At 47.2% G+C, this 22,752-nt stretch overlaps 1 protein-coding gene across 6 annotated transcripts in view; it reads right to left on the bottom strand.

Annotated features, from left to right (window-relative positions):
* The window catches only part of RALGAPB (Ral GTPase activating protein non-catalytic subunit beta), a 2,501,232-nt gene that overhangs the window by 490,993 nt on the left and 1,987,487 nt on the right, over window positions 1-22,752 (bottom strand). For all 6 annotated transcript variants that reach the window (XM_069652125.1, XM_069652127.1, XM_069652128.1 and 3 more), the window contains one exon: window positions 16,696-16,848. In XM_069652125.1, coding sequence (XP_069508226.1) covers window positions 16,696-16,848 — 153 coding nt within the window. The remainder of the gene's footprint in view (window positions 1-16,695; window positions 16,849-22,752) is intronic.

Raw genomic sequence — 22,752 nt, 5'->3', positions numbered from 1 at the left:
TGTGAATAAAGCAAGTATTACATACCTTTGTCTGTAATTTCTGTTTTAAAGAAAGAAAGATAACCTGTGTATCCTAGTCGAATTAACACAGCGATCACTTTCTTACAGAATAGATTATTATACCGCAAATTATAACGTATTACTCGTCCATTGAATGAATTTTCAAGCACCAAAAGAAAACATGCTTTCAAACATGGACCACAAAAATTCCATTCTGTTACAATGCAGTGATGCACTGTGTCATTTACCGAGATCAAAATACATCAAACATTAGATAATGGTGAAGTCTTTGATATAAATGAAAATGAGAATACTGCGAACATTAGGTGGAAATCGATAGAAACTTTCAGATCAGCGATCTATGAACATACAGAACCAAATAGGTGACCTACCCGTACTTGGACAAACAATTGAGCCGATACAGAAATCCGGGGGAACAAGTAGCCGTGGAACAGGTAGCTCAATGAGGATATACCTTGTGGATTACAGAGATGTTATCCTGGTAAATGTCAAGGTGTTTATAAAGGCTTAGAAAAGTGGGTGTGTATGTGAATTTGTGACGTGTTCATTGACACCCACTTAGCCTCCTTGCCAATGTTTCACATCTGCCATACCCACCCACCCGCCCACTTGCGAGCGCACAGACATAGGCCTGCTTATACTGCCTATAGGGCAATAGGGCCGGGGTTGAACCACAAATGCAAAATGCTTGTGTGTACCATTTTTTTTAAATCAAATTGCCCAACTTTTTTGGGCAATGTACGCCAGTTTGATGTGTTACTTCAATATGAGGCTAGTAGTAGTGAACACTGTAGGTGAATATATATTTTTTTGAATGCATAAGGAACAAGTTACTTACCTGCAACTGTTGTTCTCCAGCATGGGTCTGGCATGGATTCACATGCTCATGAATATTCCCCGTCGTCAGGCCGGGAATCCTCAGTATAGAAAAAATCAGTATCAGTTTCGTTTATGATCTGTCTTTCTCAGTAGTAACCAATCACTGGTCTCTGGGTCATACTGCCGACAGCCAATGACTGCCCTCTCCCTTAGCCCCGGCCCTGGCAGCCATCCTCAGATTTGGTAGCACGTGAAGTGGCAGTATGACCAAGTGAAGAGCCGCAGAGGGGTAGGCGGGAGGGTTCGCATGTGAATCCATGCCAGACCCATGCTGGAGAACAACAGTTACAGGTAAGTAACTTGTTCCTTCTCCAGCATGGGGTCTGGCATGGATTCACATGCTCATGAATATAAGAATACATAGCAGTATACACATGCACAACCACGGGAGGTGGCAAAAGGCTCAATATCAAGCAATACAACAACTCAACATTAAGCAACTCTTACCTCCTCACCAGGCTCACCTTAGGCGAACAGGTTGCGCAGCACTGCCTGGCCGACTCTGGACTCCTCCCTGGAATCCCGGTCGACGCAGTAGAATCTTGTGAAGGTGTGCGTCGACCTCCACGTAGCAGCCCTGCAGATGTCGAGCAGGGGCACACAGACAGGAACGCCGCCGTAGTAGCAGCGATCGCTCTGGTCGAATGGGCTCTCGGACGGCCGGGCAGCGGTCTGTTTACCAACCGGTGACAGTGCATGATGCAGCCGGAGAGCCATCTGGAAATGGAAGTCTTCGAGAGAGCCTTCCCTTGATTCACAGGTCCAAAGTTCACAAACAGCTGTGATGTCTTCCGGAAACTCTTCGTGCGGTCCACGTAGAACTTCAGCGCTCTACTACATCTAGCAAGTACAGAGTCCTCTCAGCCGGCGACGAAGGCGACGGGAAGAAAACTGGCAACACCAAGGGCTCGTTGAGGTGGAAGTCCGACGGCACCTTGGGCATGAAGGAGGAGTGCGCCCTCAGCACCACCCTCGTGTCGTGAAAAGTCAAGTATGGAGGCTTGCAAGACAGGGCCTGGATCTCTCCCACTCGTCGTGCAGAGGTGATGGCCACGAGGAATGCTGTCTTCCACGACAGAAACTTCAACGGCACTGAATGCATAGGCTCGAATGGGGCCCCCATGAGCCTAGTTAGTACCACGTTGAGCTCCCACGCCGGGGCAGGGGCCTTCACCGGCGGGAATGATCGGAACAGTCCTTTCATAAATTCCTTCACCAGACGATGAGACCACAAGGACGCCCGTCCTGTAGTTCTGGTGTAACGTGAGACGGCAGCCAGATGTACCTTGATGGAAGCGTGAGATAGGCCAGCCTTGGCCAAAGACAGTAGGAACGGCAATACTTGAGCGGCCGTAATGCGCAGAGGGTTAATCTTCTGTGCCCGGCACCAGACAGAGAACCTCTTCCATTTGTGTCCGTAGCACTTGAGAGTTGAGGATGCCCTGGCCTTTGCAAGAACCTCTCTGCAGTTGGCCGGGATGTCTTATCCTCCAAACTCTAGTGCTGCAGGAGCCAGTCCTGCAAGTTCAGCGACTCTGGTTCGTGATGAAGAACGGCGCCTCCTTCTCTGGAGAGAAGATCCGCGTCCGTCGGCAGCTTGACTGGTGTGGACGCTGACAAGTCCAGAAGGTCCGGGAACCAGATCTGCCTCGGCCACGCCGGTGCGCCGAGGATCATCCTGCACCGGGACCTCTTGAGCTGGTTGATAAGCCGGAGTAGCAACGGCAACGGCGGGAATGCATAAAGGAACAGGCCATCCCAGGGGAATGAGAAAGCATCACCCATGCTCCTCGGTTGGGGAAACCTGCTGGCGAACCTCCGGCACTTGGAGTTCGCCGCTGTCGCGAAGAGATCGATCTGGGGTTCGCCCCATCGTCGGAAGAGTCGGTCCATTTGATCCTGGCGCAGTTCTCACTCGTGGCACGAGCGCAGCTCCCTGCTGAGTGAGTCGGCGATGGTGTTTTTTATCCCTGCCAGATGAAAGGGTACCAGAAACATCCCTTGGGCGATGGCCCAATGCCACAGATCCTGGGCTTCCTTGGACAGGGCAGGGGATCAGGTTCCGCCCTGCTTCCGAATGTAAAACATCGTGGTGGTGTTGTCGGTGAAGATCCTCACCACCTTGCCCTTGAGGGCCGGAAGGAAGGACCTGAGGGCCCAGAACACTGCGCGGAGCTCCAAGATGTTGATGTGGAGAGTCTTCTCCTCTGAGCACCAAAGGCCTCTCGCGTGGAGGCCCCCGGTGTGCGCTCCCCAACCTTCCAGGGAGGCATCCGTCGTCACCGTCACCTGGTGGGCCGGGGCTAGGAAGCCTGTTCCCGCTGTCAGATGAGCGCGGACACCCCACCATCGTATCGCCTGACGGAACGTTTCGTCGAGCGAGATCCTGTCCTCAAAGCTGCCCGTCGTCTGGATCCAGTGGGCGTCGAGGAATTCTTGCAAGGGCTGCATCCGTAGTCTGCAAAGGGGCACCAGATAAATGCAGGAGGACATCATTCCGAGGAGGAACTTGATAGACCTCACTCTGGCCATGTCTGTGGCCAGTAGACGTTGCACCTTTCCTAGGATGGTCCATATCCTTTCCTCCGACGGTGAGGCCTGCCGCGCCACTGTGTCGAGCTGTGCTACCAGAAACAGGGCGACTTGCGACGGGACCAGGTGGGATTTTGGAAAGTTGATGGAGAACCCCAGGTCCGTGAGCAGCTGGACGGACTTCGCAGTGTGTTCCACGGCGAGCTCCCTTGTCCTTGCCCGTATGAGCCAGTCGTCCAGGTAGGGGTAGACGTGGATCCCCTGCAGGCGCGCCGCCACCGGTGCTAGGCACTTGGTGAACACCCTGGACGCCGATTTTAATCCGAACGGGAGGGCCTTGAACTGGTAGTGCCGCCCTTTGACCACGAACCTGAGGAACGTTCGGTGCCTCTTTAGAATAGGGATGTGGAAGTAAGCATCCTCCAAGTCCAACGACGACAGGAAATCGCCCTCCTCCAGTTGTCCCAGCACGTGCTGGAGGGTGAGCATCTGGAACTTCTGTGCCTTGATGTATTTGTTAAGTCGTCGCAGATCCAGGATGGGACGCCATCCTCCTGTCTTCTTCCTCACGCGGAAGTATCTTGAGTAAACTCCGGACGAGCTCGATGGCACCTTTCCTGAGCATCGCCCGTACTTCCAACAGCAGTTGAGGGACGTGATTTTCCTTCCTGGCCACGGGAGGAATGCGGGGGCACCTCTTCTGGAACGTCCAGCACCCAATGGTCAGTGGAGATGGACCCCCACATGCCGACGAACTTCGTCAGCCGGCCTCCCACCGGGGTGCTTCGGCGGGGGCCCGACCCGACGGACGGTTCAATCTTGCTTGGGGGCCGCTTGCCTCCTTGACCACCTTGGCGACGACGGCGGGATCTACCTGACTTGCCGCGTCCCCTGTAGGCCTCCTGCGATGAAGACCTTGCCGCTTGATGGTAAGTAGAGGAGCTGCTGCCGGCTCCCTTGGAGGCACCCTGTCTGCCTCCGGAGCTCCGAAAGGACGGCCGTCGCTGTTGGAGCACACCCAGTGCACGGGCCGTCTCCGTCCTGATTGCCTGACGGGATTCATCAACCGCCTTGCCAAAAAGGTTGTTCCCATCGAAGGGCATGTCCAAAACCTTGGTCTGAACGTCCTGGCGGAAATCTGTTGCCCTGAGCCATCCTCGTCGTCTCAGGCAAACGCCGTTGCCCAACTGACGGAAACCGGTGTTGGCGATGTCCGTAGCCACCGTAATGGCGTGGTCCGAGGCAATCTCACCTTCCTGCAAGATTTCCATGGCCTCAGCCTTTTTGGCATCCGGAAGTTAGTCCAACAGCAGGGCGATCTTGAACCACAACTCCCTGTCGTAGCGGGCTACGATGGCCAGGGCGTTGGCCGCCTTGATGGTCGTCGCTGCAGATGAGATGACCCGTCGTCCCATCGCATCCAGTTTCCTACCCTCGCCATCCGGAGGGGAGGTTGAAGTCGAGGCCGATGCCCCCCCCACCTCCGCTTTCTTCTTGGCCGCCGCCGAACCGACTGAGTCCGGGGTAGGTTGCGCCCTAAGGCACAAGGGGGCAGCGTCGGGGACCCGGTACTTCTTCTCGTACCGGTCCCTCTTCGCAGGAGCCGTGGCAGGGTTCTTGAGGAGGGCGAGCCCCTCATCCCAGATGTCATCAAGAAGCGGTACGGCGAGGACCGTCTTCCTTTTAGCCTTGCGCCGCTGGTAAAGGAACCCCTCCTTCTTTTCCTCGGGGCAGAGCTGAAAGAGCTCGGATGCCCTGGAGATCTTTGTATGGAAGGATCCAATCTCGTCGGGCGGGGACGCCCGGGCAGGGGGCGACGGGGGACACGTCCCGTCGTCGTCTCCGTCGTCATCCGTACCTGTCGTAGTCGTTTCCATGCCTGTATCATCCCCGTGGGTAGTGGACCGGGGGAATGCAGAGAAGGCGGCAGAGGCGGGAGAGGAGGCCTAGGATGCGTCCTCCTCCTCTTAGGCGGTGGGCTCCCCGAAGGTCCTGGCTCCGGATCCTCTGTCTGGTCTGGCTCAGGCTCCTCCGTCGGGGGAAGGGGCAACCTAGTCCTTATCTCCGAGCATAAGGGCTGGATGGCTGACAAAATGGCTGCCGAGGTGTCCTGCGGCGCCGGAAACAACGGGCGCGAGGGCTCTTGAGGAGCCTCGTCTGCGTCACCGTCGCCCTTGTCGTCGCCCTCGTCGAGATCCCTCCCGATGGGCTGGGTCTCCTCCACGACTTGGATGAGCTCCTCTTCAGAGGTCGTGTCTGTATCCACGACGGCCACCGCCCCCCCCCTTTCCAACGAGGACTTCGTGGGGGTCTTCTCGATGGGCCTGAAAGAAGACTCCCTCCGCGGTGACAGGGAGACTCTGGTACCTGAGGGCGCCTCCACTGGTGTAGCCTCCACAGGCTGAGCCAGGGCCGCGGCGACATCCTCAATCGAGGTCCTAGCAGGGTGAATCACGGTCAACGTCACCTTCTGTGCGCCTGGGGCCTTCACCTTCAGGGGAGGGTCTGAGCCCCGCCCCCCCTCTGCCAGAGTCTTCGAGATCGACCGGGGCCTCTCCAGAAGCTTTGCCGGGTTCTCGGACTTCCTCTTACCAGAGCCAGAGCGTTGGCTCGTGGTCGATGGCGCCGGGGAGGATGCGCCCTGCCTGGCAGCCAAGGAGCCCGACCGTTCGGCGCTCCCGGTGCCCGCGGACTCGCGGTGCTTAGCCTTTTGTTGGGCCCCCATCGCCAGAGCACCCTCACAGGACTTAGAAGACCGCTCGGACTTCTTCTTCTTCTTCTCGCCTGGCGGGCTCTTACCTTCCAGCCAGTTGGCGAGACGGAGGTGGCGATCCTTCATGGTCCGCTCCGACATGTTTCCACAAAACGCGCAGTCCTTTTCCTTGTGCGTCTTGTCCTCATGGAAACAGTAGAGGCATAACGAATGCTCGTCCTCCTTGAAAACGTACTGAAGCTGGCATCCAGGCCAGGTCCTGAATAGCTTCCCGGGCGCCGAGCTCCCTTTCTCCTGGGCCATGTCCCGGGTAGGCCTCGGAACTTCTGGAATCCTCCAAAAGCGCAACTCAACGAAATCTTCACCCTTGAGGGGCGTAGAAAACTCCGAAACGGATCCCCGTTGATCAGAAGTAGAAACTGCGGAGCTTGAGACTCTTTTAACCGAAAAAATGAGAAAATCTCCTGAAAAAAGCACGAAAACGCAGCAAAAGCTCGAGAGCTAAGCACGAGGACTCCCAACACTTGAACGTGCAGTAAAAATCTGAGGATGGCTGCCAGGGGTGGGGCTTAGGGAGAGGGCAGTCATTGGCTGGGGGCAGTATGACCCAGAGACCAGTGATTGGTTACTACTGAGAAAGACAGATCAGAAACGAAACTGATACTGATTTTTTCTATACCGAGGATTCCCGGCCTGACGACGGGCAATATTCATGAGCATGAGAATCCTTGCCAGACCCCATGCTGGAGAACACTGGGTTACATGTGCCGTCAAGATTCTTTCCTCCACCACAAAGTAACACCCTAGAATCATTGATATTTGAAAAAGCTCTCTTCAAAAAATGTCAAGATCTAGAGAAAGCAGTTCTTAGTGTTTACAACAATTAAAACAAGGGACGAAAAAATTGGCTTTCACTACACTAAAAAACAGATTGTGATAATGTCAGCAGATAAGGAGGGAGCAACATTGATCCTGAATATGACAATATGGTCATGAATCTGTTGAATGATCACAATAGTTATAGACGACTAGTGACAGATCTGACAAAACAATGAATATCTTTGATTGGACCGATCATTGAGGAAGCCCCAGCAGGGGGCTATATTAGCACAAAAGAGGCTGAATTCTTAACACCAACATTTCCAAGAATTCCAGCCTTTTATGTGCACTTCCAAAGATCCACCACAGGATCCTACCCCCACCAGGTCGTCCAATAGTCTCGGTATTGGCTACAATTTAGAGCTTCTATCACAATATGTGGATTTCATCATACAGGACCATATTCCCAAGATGTGATCTTCTATTAAAGATTCCACAGTGATGCTCAACCTACTGAAGACTTTACCCTACAACCAGGAGAAACAGATTATAGTAACATTGGACATCAAATCCCTTTATACCAAGATTCCCCAAGAAGTTACTCCAGCAGTCATTCAGAAAACGCTGCAGGAACGTGAGACTAACTTTGATGTACCAACTGTATTTATCATGCAGCTTACTGAGATCGCAATGACAAAAACATGTTTCCTGTTCAAAGATAGTTTCTACGAACAAATCTCAGGAACTACAATGGGGGCTACTTTTGCCCCAGGCTACCACATATATATGCGTAGCTGAATTCAAAGAAGAAAACATATGTTGACACAAATCCCTTTAGAGATATATGAAACAATATGATTATGGCATTTGTAAAGCGCCTATACACAAGAGTTTCAAGGCACGCCAAGGCAAGGAAGGAGGAACAGAGGGAGGGCCGAGACAACAATCTTACAAGGCCAAGTGACATTGAGCTCGCACAAGTGCAAGAGGGGTGGGGGGATAGGGGAAAGTGCCAGGGGAAAAATGAGGGGGCAGTGCTGTACATGTGATCAAAACAATAACAAGAAATGCGGCCAGCAGGTGCAAGGCTAAGTACAGACAGCAGGTGTTCGAAAGTGCAGGTAGGGGGACTGTAGGGTTACAGATACAGACCCAAGTGCAAGGGTTGCTGGGAGGCAGTGCAGGTGTGCAACTGGGTGGGCAAGGACCTGGGACCGAAATAAGAGAACCAGGTGACCAGTGCAGTATCAGACAGGAAATCAGCAGGGGAGAGAGGAAGAGAGAAGGCAGAAACAAAGAAGAAGTTCTTGCGGTGCCGGAACTGGAGATAGTTCTCCTCAGGTTTCAGAGAGGCAGGGAGGCTGTTCCAGAGGGCGGCCCCAGCCGAAGAAAGAGATCTACCACCAACCCGTTGCTTAGAGAAGCGACTGACCCTGAGGGAGTTGGAGGTGGAGGAGTGAAGAGCTCGAGCAGGAAGGTATTTACGAAGAGAGAGTTGGAAGTATTGAGGACCCAGGCCCCAGAAGGCCTTGTGCACAATGAAGAGTGTATTGAACTTGAGCCTGCAGCCACTGGGAGCCAATGCAGAGATGTCAGTGCTGGAGAGATACGATCCCTGGGCTTGAGGCCAAGCACAATTCTCGCAGCCTTGTTCTGGATGAGATGCAGAGGGGGGAGAATAGAGCAGGCAGATTTAGAAAGAAGCTGTTGCAGTAGTCCAGCCTAGCTAGAACCAGATCTCTAGAGACAGTGAGCTTCTGTGGGAAGGAGAGGAAAGGAAGAATACCTCTGAGGAGGTGCAGTTTGTAGTCTGATTTCTTAGAGACGTCAGAGATGTGAGGAGAGAAGGAGAGTGTGGAGTCGAAGATGACCGAGGTTCTTAGCCTCACAGGAGAGAGCAGGAAGAGGGCCAAGGGAGGCCAGCCAGAGAGTGACAGGAAAGGAGGGTGCAGGTGTGCAGATGAGGAGAATCTGTGTCTTACTGGCATTAAGGCAGAGATTGTTGGCGGCACACCACTCCTGGATAGCAGACAGACAGAGATGAGAGAAGAAGAGATGTCAGAGGGGTGCCTGAAAACGAGCTGAGAGCCATCCGCACAGCGCTGAAAGTTGGAGCAGAGTGCGGCAATGCGGTGGGCAAGAGGTGCCAGGTATTGGTTGAACAGCCAGGGAGAGATGTTAGACCCATGGGGACCAAAGGTAGAGAGTGAGATAGAGGAAAGAAAGGACCCAAGTTGCACTTGGGAGGGTCGATCGGAGAGGAACGAGGTCAGCCATGCCAGGGACTGATCGGTGATACCCAGGTTATCAGAGAGACGATTGAGCAGGATGGCATGGTTTTCCGTGTGAAAGGCAGAAGAGAGAGAGAATAAAATAATCTACAGGACTGGATGAGGTATATATCGTTGGTGCGCTCATGATGCTTAATGGTGACGAAACACAAATAATACCATTCTGCACATGGATCCATTTTATTTACTCATAGCTCCAACAGAGCACAGATTTACTTTCTAGATTTGAAGATTACTGCTATGGCAGACAGGCTGACCACGTCGGTCTTTCGAAAACCAACTGATTGGAAATGCACTGTTGATGTATAGTAGCTATCAGAAAACCCAACAGGAAAATCTCCCATTTCGGCAATTCCTCAGAAAACATCTTACAAATGATAAGAATACAATGATCGAGCACAGCAGTTGTAAGGCCATTTACCGAGAGGATACCCTATGAGACTCATAAGACAATCATCTAAGAGAGCACAATTTATAACATTTGACATTACATTCCTCCAACAACGGGTGGAGGAGGGTCCAGAGAAAACAACAGCTGTACTAAGTTACTCCCCCCACTCCTAAATAGGATCAAAAGAGCAAGATCAATATGTTGTGGCGTATACTAAATGGTAGCAATGTCAACATACAAACACTATGATTTGCTATCAAATGTAGACGGAACATCAGGAACATTCTTGTACACACAGTACACAATTCCGTAGACTATGCTGCTGAAAATTGTAACCAAATGAAGTTATGGAAAGACAGCACCTCCCGGCCACTCTCCCTGTGGATCATGTTCAGTTTGCCCACAGACACAACAGAGCCAATCTGTGGAGATTGGCTGTGGGCTTCCATGGGTTCAAAAACAATGTACAAATTTAATTCCCCGAATGTAATATACATCATTACCTGCCCCTGCAATCTCAGATATTTAGCCATGACCAATAGACCTGTCAAAAAGAGGATTATTGAATTTAAGTCCTGTATTACAACAAAGAAGATAACAGCATCTCTGATTGAACACTTTGCCCAACATAAACATACATTAGACAAATTACATTGCACTGTTTTGGAAAAATTAAAGGGACCCAAGAGAGGAGAAGATCTGGGAGCAATGCTTTTAAGAAGAGAACAAGGCTGTATCTTCCACTTACGAGTGCCACACCTGCTGCACACATATCCGGTGCACACACGCACCTTATGACTCTCTCTCTCTCTCTACTAACTTGAACTACGGTTCCTGAGGGCGTTCAACCTACCAGCGCCTTGAGATCATACCAATGGTACATAAGGCGCTATATAAATGCAAAGTAGCATAACATAACATATAGACTTAAATGGTCTAAATGAGGCAATACAATGACACAATCTAGCTATTAGTTAACCTAGATACCATTGACACAATCACATGATGCACCTATCTGGTAACTGTATGTTCAAATGGGCTATATCAACACGCCCCATAGTTACGGTTTATGTGAATAACCGTCTTGTGCACATAAACTGCACACATGTAAAAGTGACTCATACTCTAAATATAGATAAAGGTTGGCTCTAATGATGTTAGAACCATCAGGATCTTTTAGATCTGAGGGATTAGTACTTACAAGATGGTGCCGCTAATGGTGTGGCTCTAATACGACACTAATGACGTTCCTCTCACCATATTTTGTATAAGTAATATACCCAACACACATGAAATAAGGTAACTATGACCCTCATTTGGCATTTCCTGTTTGCCATAAGATCATGACATATTTCGACACACCATGGGTTGCGAATGTAAAAACAAAATGCCATCAATTAGTAAATCAAGCTTCTATTCTGCACAAAAAATATGGTTGATATGCAATTCTAATAGTTCTTGCTTTTTACAAACAAAAAGCAGTACCTGCGCTCATACATGGAGCTGAAAGTGCGCTTGGTAGCTCACACCAAGTCTGGAACACCCTTGAAAACATCTTCTGATCTAAAGTATTATGTTTACCACAAGGAACTCCCACAGCATGTATCCGACATGAACTCAGCTTAATATCCATCCAAGCTACAATCTGCTGGAACATGCTAAATTAAATTTGTATTGCAAAATCACAATTAAAAACACCCCCTTGTAGTTTAAAATCTTGCACAATGTGGAAAACGCCAATCAACAGAATGTATTGACAGCCTGGGTTGATCGTTGCAAAATGATTCTAAATTACCTAAATACCTGTATTGACACACTTCATACTAATCCAAACCTGGTTAAAAATGTGTTGTGGAGAAGCGACTGGATCGCAACTGGGTACCAAAGATGGAGTCATAATATCATGAAAGATATCCCCAGCGACAACATTTCCTTCAACAAAGCACAAAAAACTCTTTAAAATTGTTTCCTGATCCATATCGAAGAGCTCTCATCACATTTCATTTGAATTTGTTTAAAACAAAAGCGAGAAAATCAGTGGGAGAAAAATAGCTACACGTCTAAAGTTTGTAGGCTATGTGGTCTGCACGATGAAACATTGAAACACCTCACTCTATTCTGTACAGAACTGCGCACAGAGAGAGCTAGGTGCCTTGACCAATTCATCCTGGAAAGACCAGCTTTAAATGCCAAGGAATGGTGCCAAAAACTATTTGATAAAACAGAAAGAAAATTAAAAGTCGCTTTAACCTTCTTTTTGGAAACCTTAAATATGCAGCTTACAGATCAACCTGGTAGTGCCACACAGTTACCGGCCGTTGTTGCTTCCATCAAGAAATCAGTGGCGTGAGTGTTCCCCTTTTATTTTTTCTCTCCTGTTACTTTGGAAATCATTTACGTAATCAAGAAAAGGGAAAGAACACATTTCTTTTTGTTTTGCTGGTTTTCTTGTTTGCGTTTTGGAATTTCTTATTGTTTATTTTTTCCTTATTTTGTTCTAAATTACATAATGTATTTTGAGCTTAACATTTATGAAGAAGGAAAATTCGTACTGTTATCATGCTTGTCTAATTTTGAGTTTGATGTTATCATATTTTAAAGGTTTGTAACAAACCATGTTAATAAATAAATAAAAAGTATTTCTAGAAGCAGGAAACTAACTATTTGCAATTCGTTTTTTGTGTTCCCTCTACAGACAAACGCTGATACAACAACCCAAACACAGAGCGAAGATATGCTCAGCACACCCAGCAACATAAGAGCAAAATTGATGGGTGGTCCTAATGAAAGCGACATTACATTTGTCAGTCGCAGAAACCGGTTGACCATATTGGTTTGGGATATCCTTTTAGTCTTGAGATGCCCTAACAAAAGAAATTAGATAGAGCTAAAAAAGAAACGGCTAAACCTGTACTAACTGCATATTCATATGTGGGTTAAATAAAGCAAAAACAATCCCCATATGAATGCAGCTCTAAGAGTTGCCTATTTGAACTTACTGTGCACTTTTCACCCTGATCTTTGGGTCTATTTCTTACAACAATCGTTTTTTTCTTTTCTCTATCCTCTAATATGGGCATTGATGTACGCCAATTATTGGGGAACACATTCTGAGCCACCAACTCCTGTGAATACTTTGGATAGCAGTAGGGTGATTCCTCTACATCCCCTTTAGATAGGCAGTACAACACCACATCCTAGGGTCAGTCCCCACACTTGAGGGATTGCATAGTTCTTCCAGTGGGATAGACGGAGTGACAACAGCACTATGGCTAATGAACAGGAGTCCTCCCTTAATGTGATCCAATAGAAAATGGCGAGTAGCCACAGTCCTGAAAAATGATCCACCAGTATGTAATAGGACAAGGAAGCCTGCAACCAACTGGTGATGGGTGGACCTGGTTCGACTAGTCATTGCTTCTTTGGATCCCTACAGGCTGGGGAGGAAGATCCGGTGAAAAAGTCCTTGGAAGAGGGTTACATGGCTGCTTCGTTCTATGGGTTCTGGGAGATCTGCCTGGTTTCTGGCCTTCCTTTCCGGGGAGCCGCAATATTCTCCAAAACACCTCTGGCTTGTCTCCCTTGAGAAAGTTTACTGAGGAAAATGTGCCCAGATTTTGAGAGGACTGTGAGAGACCCCACAGTCTGCAGAGAGGACTTTCTTTTAGTAAGCTCTTCATCCGTGGACTTATTAAACAAATCCTGCCCATCGAAGGCAGGTCCAGTAGCCAGTCTTAAACCTCCTGGTTGAATTGGATTGCATGCATCCAGGCCATTCTGCACATGTTTATGCCAAATGCCATGCCTCTACTGGAGATATCTATATGATGGGTGGAAGATTCCCAAAGGTTCTGAGCAATGAGCTTGGACTCTACCCGATTTAAGGCTTGCTGCTTCAGCCTGAAAGTTACTGATTTATGTCTACAGCATTTGGTTAGCGGCTGCCAGAAGCGCATCAGCGTTGACCTGCCAGGCGTGCAGGAAGGCGTTGGCGTAGACCTTGCGTCGGTATGCTTCAAGAAGATTGTTGTCCGTGTCCAGTAAGGCCAGTTTTAAAAGATGCATATCCAGTGGTAGAGGGCTTAGTGCAAAGTGATGCTCAGGCAACCATAGCAGTGTGTGGTTGCGGGGGAGTGGTGAGGCAAAACCTCTCAGCGGTGAGATTACATTGCAGGCCTGTAGATTGCTTGCACAGAGTGCGATTTTCTCCAGAATGCCCTTTTGCAAATGTACTTCCGATTTAATGAAATATCTCAAGGCTAGGAGCTCTGAAATGACTCCTTACTCTTGTTGATTGGGAGTGGAAACTGCCAGGATCTCCACAAGCCCAAGCATCCTGTCTTGGAAAGCCTTAGCAAAGTGAAGTATGTCTTCTTCGGTCTCACTTAACAAGTCCTTATCCAGCAGATCAGGGGGAGCCTACTGGGAAGCAGTGCTGGGGTCCTCTATGAGGGCAGAAAAGGTTGCAGTTGGTAGATGCTGAGGCAACAGGGACTATGAAGGAGGTGGCAGTTGGACTGGAGCCTGTGCAGGAAGCAGCCGCTGAGCTGGGTCAGACAGCAAAGGGGCAGGCCCCAGGGTCTGAGGACGGCTGTGAGCCAAACACAGCTTCTCAATCTGTCAAGGTTAGAGATCCATCTATGCAGGGATCCAGACTTTCCTTTACAAAACACATGTGTGGAGATTGGTCAAGCCAAAAATGTGGAGGGGGATGCCCAAAATCTGCAAAAAATGTACACAGAGATTAGTAACAAACAAAAAATTCACCCCCTCTGTTTTACTTCATTCCTCTGCACCTTACCTTTGTAGTCCAGGAGTGATGGCAGACCTACTACTGGTCGGGGCACAACGGCTGGGTGATTGATTGATATTTTATTTTTATGCTGTCCACAGGCCAGGAAACCCATTCCTCTACCAATGCAAGAAGCAAAACTCTAATGGGCCTAATCTGCACCACACGAGTGCATACAAAACAAAGAAACAGCAGATAGGCAACAACTCAGGGTCCAATAAACCAGGTGGTCCACGGCAGAGCAATCCTGCGAATGGAACAAGCCAGAAGCCGAAGGATTCAGGAAAACACTCCTATGGGAAGAATTATCCAGAAAACCGCAACCCAAAAAATCCAAAGAAGATGAATAAAGTTCATGCAATAGGAGCAAAATAAAATAAAAAAATAAAAAACGAGAAATCCAAGTGCAACAAACCTGATTGAAAGACAATCCAACATGAAGGTCCAGATGAACAAGCAGAGGTAAAAAATACAAATAAAAAAAGGAGGCATTAACACAGCACGGTACCAGGGAAGTGCAATGGCAAATCCAAACAGAGCAGAGGGGGAGGGAAGCCTGAATGAAAAACTAAATGTTAGCAAAACACGCTTCTGTGGCGGACGCCGATGTTGAGAAGCGCAGAGTCCACTTCCAGCTTCTATTTTATTAGCAGAGCACTGTGTTCATTTTGTGTATCATGGGATGCACGTTCATGACGTGCATTTCCATGTGCTTGTGTGGGACTATTTTCTTTCGTCCCCGCTCTGCCAAACGCGGCGGCAGCCACTAAGGAAACTTGTGCATTCCCACAGCACAGACCTGTCGCCAGGCTTTCTGACAGCAACATGTAGGCGTGTATGAAGTGGGTGCCGATGAAGTCTGACACCCAGTACAAGGAACACTAGCCCCTTGAGGTTCTGCTGGAGTCGAGGCACAGTGTAGACCTGGCTGCCAGCTCCCTCTGAGAAGAACCGGCCACTGGTCCCAGGTCTTTGATGTGGTGGTCTGGACCAGTCGAAGGGGTCACCCTTGGGGATTTTGCATGAGTGCCCCCTTGACACGTCAGAGCGCTCCTTAACTCCATCTTCTTTTGGTCAGCCATTTTGAGATTTTCACAGCCTCATGTGTTGGGGGTACAAGGCCTTTACTCATCAAGGTGGATACCCTAGAGTCAGGCATCAAGTGACTCTCGGGACAGGTCCTGGTAACAGAGAGGAGGGGAGTCTTGGGCACGGTACACACAAAAGTACCCTCAGCAATGTCATAACTGGTAACTCCTGCCCCTCAGAATAAGATTGGCTGCGAGGCACTGAAAAGCCCTCTTCCTTGGAGCCGGTGTCAGCCGTTACGACTCAGGAAACCCTGGTAAGTCTTGAAGAATACCTCCCAGAGGCAACAGTCAGGAGTCAACACACCAGGGTACATGTCTAAGGGGACTGCTTACCTCAAATTAAAGTGAAGACAACCAACATTGATCTTGGACAAATTCCTTCACGAGCATGGGGGAGAACTGCCAAACATACCCTTCCACCAGCAGTTTAAAGTGAAGCTTGCAGGAGCCAAGAGCCAAACACAACATTCAAGTGTTTCAGGCATGGTCAGGTCCTAGCCACCTAACACTGCATTTGTGTGCGTCTGTGGTCAGGAATTTCCCGAAGCAGGAGGTAAACCAGTTATCACCAGAATATGCTGAAGTTATGGCAGTGAAGGTTTGGTCATTCAGCGTAGAAGAATTACAGAAAAAAAGAAATTAGCATAGAAAAAAAGCTTGGAACGTCCAAAGGAAAAAAGCTGCAGCAGCGCGTAGTCATCCAGTTGAGCAGTAAAAAGAACTGACGGGCAAGGCCAGTGGGAGGAGTCAGCATCGGTATGTTCACCCAGGCTTGCCCTTGAGTGTGACAAATTTAAGAGCAAATTGTGTCTTTTTTGCACTGCAAAAGGCTTTGGGGTCATTTCCCTATGGGACAAACTCCTATCAGTATGGAGGAAAGGGTCAGGAAGTAGGAGTACAATAACAGTGAAATATTTGCTGAGTTTGGCATCCAATTGTCTAACAATCATGAAAGAAAGGGCCTAAGGTTGGGGTCATGGTGCATCTTGTTTATAGGGGAATATCATAATTGACTCCCTTATGTTTCTCTGTACAAACCGTGCAGCTGAGGATGTTTCAGGAGATGTACAATCTGCAGAATAAGTATCCAATATAAGTCTTGTATCACATTTGAGCATACACACAAAGACAATTATGCACATTTACAAGTCTACCGTTAATCTCACCTCCTCAGTAACAATATCATGCAGGTCCGGAATGCTCAGGTCTGCCTTTACAAATGGAATCTTATCAACCTCTTCAGGGAACGGTCGATGTTTCACACTATATTTAATCCCAACATCATTTTTTGGTTCTGGTCGGGATTCTGGTACAAACATCTGTTATAACAAAAGTTACTTATAATAAATATATGAAACATAAAATCCATCATTATTTTGCAAGTGAAGCTGCATGCAAAAGAATACATTATCCTACAAAAGGTTTAAAGACTTTAAGAACACAGTCAGCATCAACGAAACAATATTTACCCTGATTCAAACCTCTAATGTATCTCTCTACATTACTATTGCAGGAAAAGGTGCAAGTTACTTATCCAAGTCACTCTTGCTCTCCCATGTCCCCTCCTCTAAACTTCTGGGGTGTCTATCTCACAGTACGTGGATAGGGCAGCAGCATAAAAGGTCTGAGAGCATGCACAGGTGTTACTGTGCCAACACCCTTGTCCCTCCATCCAAGCCCAAAGGCTTCCCCATCTGCAGTTCTTCTCTTCTCCGACAATGCCATGAGGTATAAAGTAGGTAGAGTGGAATATATTATCTTTTCGTTAAATTAAAAAACAATCTAGCACCTGTGCAAATTAAACGGATAATGGAGACAGGCCTTCAATGCAGACTACAACCCAAAAACTCTCTTTGTAAAGAACTAGCAGACACACAATGGCGCTGATGCGATCACAACAATGCATATTCAAACAGTTAAACAAGATACAAATCAGTTGACTTTTTAAACTGTTTTTAAGTCTCATGCCAAGACCGATATTGGGACATTTTGTTTAACAATTACCCATCAGTCTACTGACTTTGAATTTTTGTAGCAGTACTGTATCCGTTTCAAATGTTAGAAGAAGGCAGAAAAGTCGATGGAATGTGTCATGTAGAGGGACTGGCTAGGTTGGTCCATCAGCAGAATGTGCATTTGAGAATCCCGTAAGAGCTTGGGCCAAAGCATTTAAACTTGTGCTCTCTCCCAGACAGCAAAGGGCAGACTGCCAATGCGATGTTACTGAACACATATTGAAAAGGTACACCTTGAATACAGATCGTAACTGTTCTCGTGGTGTTTAGGTGTCGTTTAGAACCTGGGTTGTGAATCTGTTGCATTTAATGTTGTCAGCAACATCACAACTTCCCCTGTAAGAGGGATGTCTTGATGGAGAACAAACAGTGAATCCCACCAGGTGGCAGGGTGAGGCATCCTTTAATTACACAACTTTTGGGATAGGCAATACCTCAAGAAAAGAACCATGGCACAGAATCAGGCAATTCCTCCAATTGCAGTAGAGAAGGTCACCCACAGTCACTAGAACTGAGCTGATCGGAAGCAGCTTTTGTGGGAAATACATTTTCATGGAAGCATACCTGTTAGGCAGAAACCTGTGCAGTTCCCTTGGGGACCACTGCAAAAGATTTAGGACTACAGGTGTTGGCAGTAAACCCACTTGGTAGCAGTCTGTACCACCCAGATTTACCTGGTAGCTGTGGCTGAGCAGTCAGACTTCCCTCAAGAAGAGTTAGGCAGTATGTAAAGTATACACAATAGGCACACAGACACAATAGCACAATCAAACACTGACCAGAGCTTTGGTATCAAGGTATATAATTATTTATTTAAAAACACATTTATTGAAACACTCCAGCACTAATATTGTAAACCACTCTAAACACAGTTACTATTATTATATATACATTCCTTATTCCTTATCAGACAAGTCTTAGTTAACACCACTTATTTCCAGACAGAGGTGAGCGCTTAACTATAAATGGCACTCCAATAAGTTAACGAAAAAGGGAGGGAAAAAGCAGAATGTAGGAAAATACACCACACTAATACTTAGGAACTCTTACGCAAGGCAGGAAAGTCAAAAGTTACTTGTGAGCCAAAGTCCATAGGCCGGGCCCACTCTTGGAGAGAGCAGGGCACAATTGCACCCAAGATCACACAATGTCAACAGGCTTAAAAAAGTCTTGCAGGGAGTTCAGAGAGGTTTTAGTTAGGCTCAGAAAAGTTTAGCCAGGGTGTCCCAGGCTAACCCAGGTTTGAAAGCCGGGGGCTAAATCTACCCCGTACAGTCGGTTTCAAGGGAAGCTAGGCGGAACACGGTACCTTAGGTGGAAAGGATCCTCCAGCGGGGGCAGTTTTTCCTGGCAGCGGGTGCAAGTCGCTGCGTCGTCCAGAGGAAGAGAAGATCTCGACGTGGAGGAAAGATGAAGGTCGTTGCACTGCCAGGGAAGAAACCAGCCGGAGAGTTTTCCGGTTAAAGGTACTACCCTTTGATTCGCGGTAGTGGTAAAATGTGGTATCCCTGTTCCCGCGGTGCTTGGCACAGGCAAGGCGGCCACGAGTTGTTCCAGGAAGCGAAAAAGGAAGCAGACTGGTTATCCCCACCAGCCGAAGGAAGAAGACTCTCCGGGCTGGAGATCTCCTCTGTCGTTGGGAAAAGTGGTGAGACGGTTCAGCAGGGCTCCACCGGTGGTGTCGTCGTAGCAGGTCGGCTCAGCTTCTCCCTCATCGGATTCTTAGGTCCTGTAGCGACTTCTGAAGTTCCAGGCCCCAAAGCCATGCTTTTATGCAGAAAAACCCCATTCACTCAGCCTAGCTGTCACTCAAACATGCTAAGTGGTGAGCCGACCGGCTCACCACTTGGGCCAATCAGGACGGAGTGCGACTTGAGTTGCCTAGGCAACTCAGTCCAGGGTGCCTAAAGCCCCTCCCACACACCCTGGGGTACCCAGACAGAGTGGCACCACTTTTGGAGGCTTCTGTGGAGAAGCCCGCCAAAAATGGGAACAAAGGGCTCGACTTGGGTTGGAGTCACAGAAGAGAACACAAATGCCATTTTAGAACCGAGTCTTGGCAAAAAATACCAACCGGAGAATTAATATTAAATAAATAAACCGGCGGTATGTTCGAGGCTATAGGAATTAAATAATTAAAGTTGGTAGCCTCGAACAATGGGAAAATCCCATAGGAATATATTTGCGGTCGAATATAAAAAGTAGTATCCACTGCCACCAGCCAACACTCGAACAGGGGGGACGGAGACGTGTCCCCTCGACTAACAGACCCCGGGGCAATCAAATTGCCCCAGCCAGTACGTCCACAATATGATGGTTTGTACTGGTTCTGTTCAGAATTTAAGACTAGTAAAGTCAATGGTGACTTTACATGCCCTGGGAGACAGTAGTCAGTCCCAGGGTATGGAGTCTATACTGGGGGGTCACTAGGACACCCCTGTGTTACTGCACTGAGGGTGCTGTGTAACACACATCACAAAAACACATGAAGCCCTATGGAGTAAAAGACTCCATAGCCCATTAAACACATCTAGAGTCAAAGAAACACACTCAAATCATGCCCAAGAGTGAGGGTAAAAGAGTCTCACTCTTGGCAGGAGAAAAAAATAAACCCCAAAAATCCAGCAAAGCTGCTGGGGGACTCACTAGGTTAGGAAATTCAGCCTAAACAGAGAATTCTCCCTAACAATACCCAAACTGTGTACCCAAACAATGCTCAAAACTTTCAGTCTTGGATAAAAAAGGGTTGCAGAGGCGTAACAGTGTATTGTACAGATTGAGAACCTGGCCTGTGAATAAGGCTATGAACTATCAGAACTGACAAACCGAGTGGACGCCCTGGAGGCTCAATGCATAGCACGCTCCAGCTACGATAGGAAGATATAGGACATACATTAACGAGTAATCCGAGCCTTAGAGGGCGCTAACCCAAGTGCCAGAAGCTGACTTCAAGGGGGTTGTCCAGATCTGTTCTGCATTTTTGCTAAAAATTCCAGAAGCAGCAATGACACTGGACAGCACCCAACCGGTATTCACTGCAGTGCAACAAAATAATCTAATTCTGGATTTTGGATTCTAGTCTTTTTTTTTAATCTCTTTATTAGTATGTCATTAAATTAAATCACAGAATAATCAAATAAAGAAAGGAATAGTGAACCAGAGAACACAAATCAAAATTATTCAATTAAAGAACATATCAATAAACAAACAGCATAATCAAATGATCCCTCCGACATACCAAGAAAATGTTCATTTTTGTAAACAATAAAAGAGCAAAATACAACAGTCAATAAAAACATTTAACTTAGAACATACACACAAACACCAACAACACACAGACACCAAACCAAATCCCCCAAAAAGTATAATAGTGAGAAAAAAAATAACAAATAAAATTATCTTTCCCCTCTTCTTTTCCCCTTCCCTATCTCTTTTCCTTTCCTCTTCCTTTTCCGACTACACCATTTCTACCCACTCATACTAATCCGCAGCATATATAGTCAATCATACAAGGCATTCGATAAGGTGCGCAAATCAACTAACCAATCTTCAACTGTAGGCTTCTTCCTAGTTTTCCGAACTCGAAGGATCAGTCTTATGGCCACCAATAAAGCCGTATTTATCCAACCACTATATTTCAAAGAACGCCTACACCTACCTCGATGTAGAAATATGATAATGTTCCCACCCGATCTCTGTAAAGCTACATCCAAAATTAAATCAATTCTATCTATCACATGAGTCCAGAAAGTCCGAACTCTAGAGGAATCCCATAGAAGATGCATAATGGTACCTACATCATTTCCACATCCCCAACATAGATTATCAGTTTGTAACCCCAGTTTATACATTTTAACTGGTGTCCAGTACACCTTACTGACCCACCTTCTGTCTAATCAGACGCAAGTTCAAATCCGTACCCACATTGGCACTTACCCTAAGAATATCCTTCCATTCCCTGTCCGTAAAATACATATTTAGATCATCCGACCACACCATTCTCAATTTATCCCACGCCGCAACATGTTTATCTTCCAATTGCATAAAGGTCATATATGTACACACAGAATATTCCTGTCCTGTAAGCAATTGACACAGTGCGGGTTTGATTCGCAATGAATTGCCAATCATCCTTTTCTATTTTTGCCTTTCTCTTTCATGCAACCCCTATTTCCTCTGTATGTCCCCAAATGCTAAAAGATCATCACCATCCAATTTATCACCTATTGTCAAACCCCCCTTCCGAACCCAATTTTGCCAAATCAAACATCTATCGTTTAATTGTAAAACCTCATTGTGCCAAAGAGAAGCATCTTCACTAAAACCATATGACTGGCTATTCTCTCCAAACCACCCCTGCAAGGTTTGCCTGGTTGCCACTATAGACTTCAACTTTAATCTATTAATCGACATATTGTCCATAGTATAAAGGCTATTTAAACTATACGGATTGCAAACCCCTCTCTCCCTGCGTAGCCATATAGCACCTGCAAAGTCATCATTCGTATAATAATAAGTACCCCACTTGAGCAGGAACGCCTTACAGTACTTCTACAAATCAGGATATCCAAAACCTCCTTCATCCACACTTTGCATCAGCATAAATCTAGGGATCCGCGGCTTCTTACCCAACCCCCACAAGAAACATTGAAAAATCTTTTTTTAATTTGCATAATCTGTTTTTTGGAAATCTATAACGGAATCGACTGGATTATATATAACACTTTTGGTAATAAAATCATCTTTATCATATTTATCTTTGCCCATAATGATAAATTAAGTCTTTCCCATCGTCTTATTGGATATATAATGTTATCTACTAGTTTATCAATATTATACTGCATAATTTTCCTCAAATGATATACACACCAAGATATTTAATATACTCAGGGGACCATTTGCATTCCCATACCTTAAAAATATCTTTACTACACTCATTAGACAACTGGAATATCTCAGTCTTATACCAGTTTATTTTATGGCCCGAAATCTCACCCACTTCTTCAAACGTCTGTTTCAGAACCAATCCACATTGTTCAGGATTAGACAAAAGGACCAGCATATCATCTGCATAAGACAATACTTTAACGTCCACACCTCCAACACACAAACCTTTCATTTCTCCACATTGCCTAATATAAACCGCCAAAGGCTCAAGTGCTAAATCAACCAAAAAAGGCGATAAAGGGCACCCTTGCCTCGTGCCCT

This window comes from Ambystoma mexicanum, chromosome 3p (genome assembly GCF_040938575.1).
Source record: "Ambystoma mexicanum isolate Mex_15411 chromosome 3p, UKY_AmexF1_1, whole genome shotgun sequence".
Taxonomy (NCBI): domain Eukaryota; kingdom Metazoa; phylum Chordata; class Amphibia; order Caudata; family Ambystomatidae; genus Ambystoma; species Ambystoma mexicanum.
This window is presented reverse-complemented; position numbering and strand designations above follow the sequence as displayed.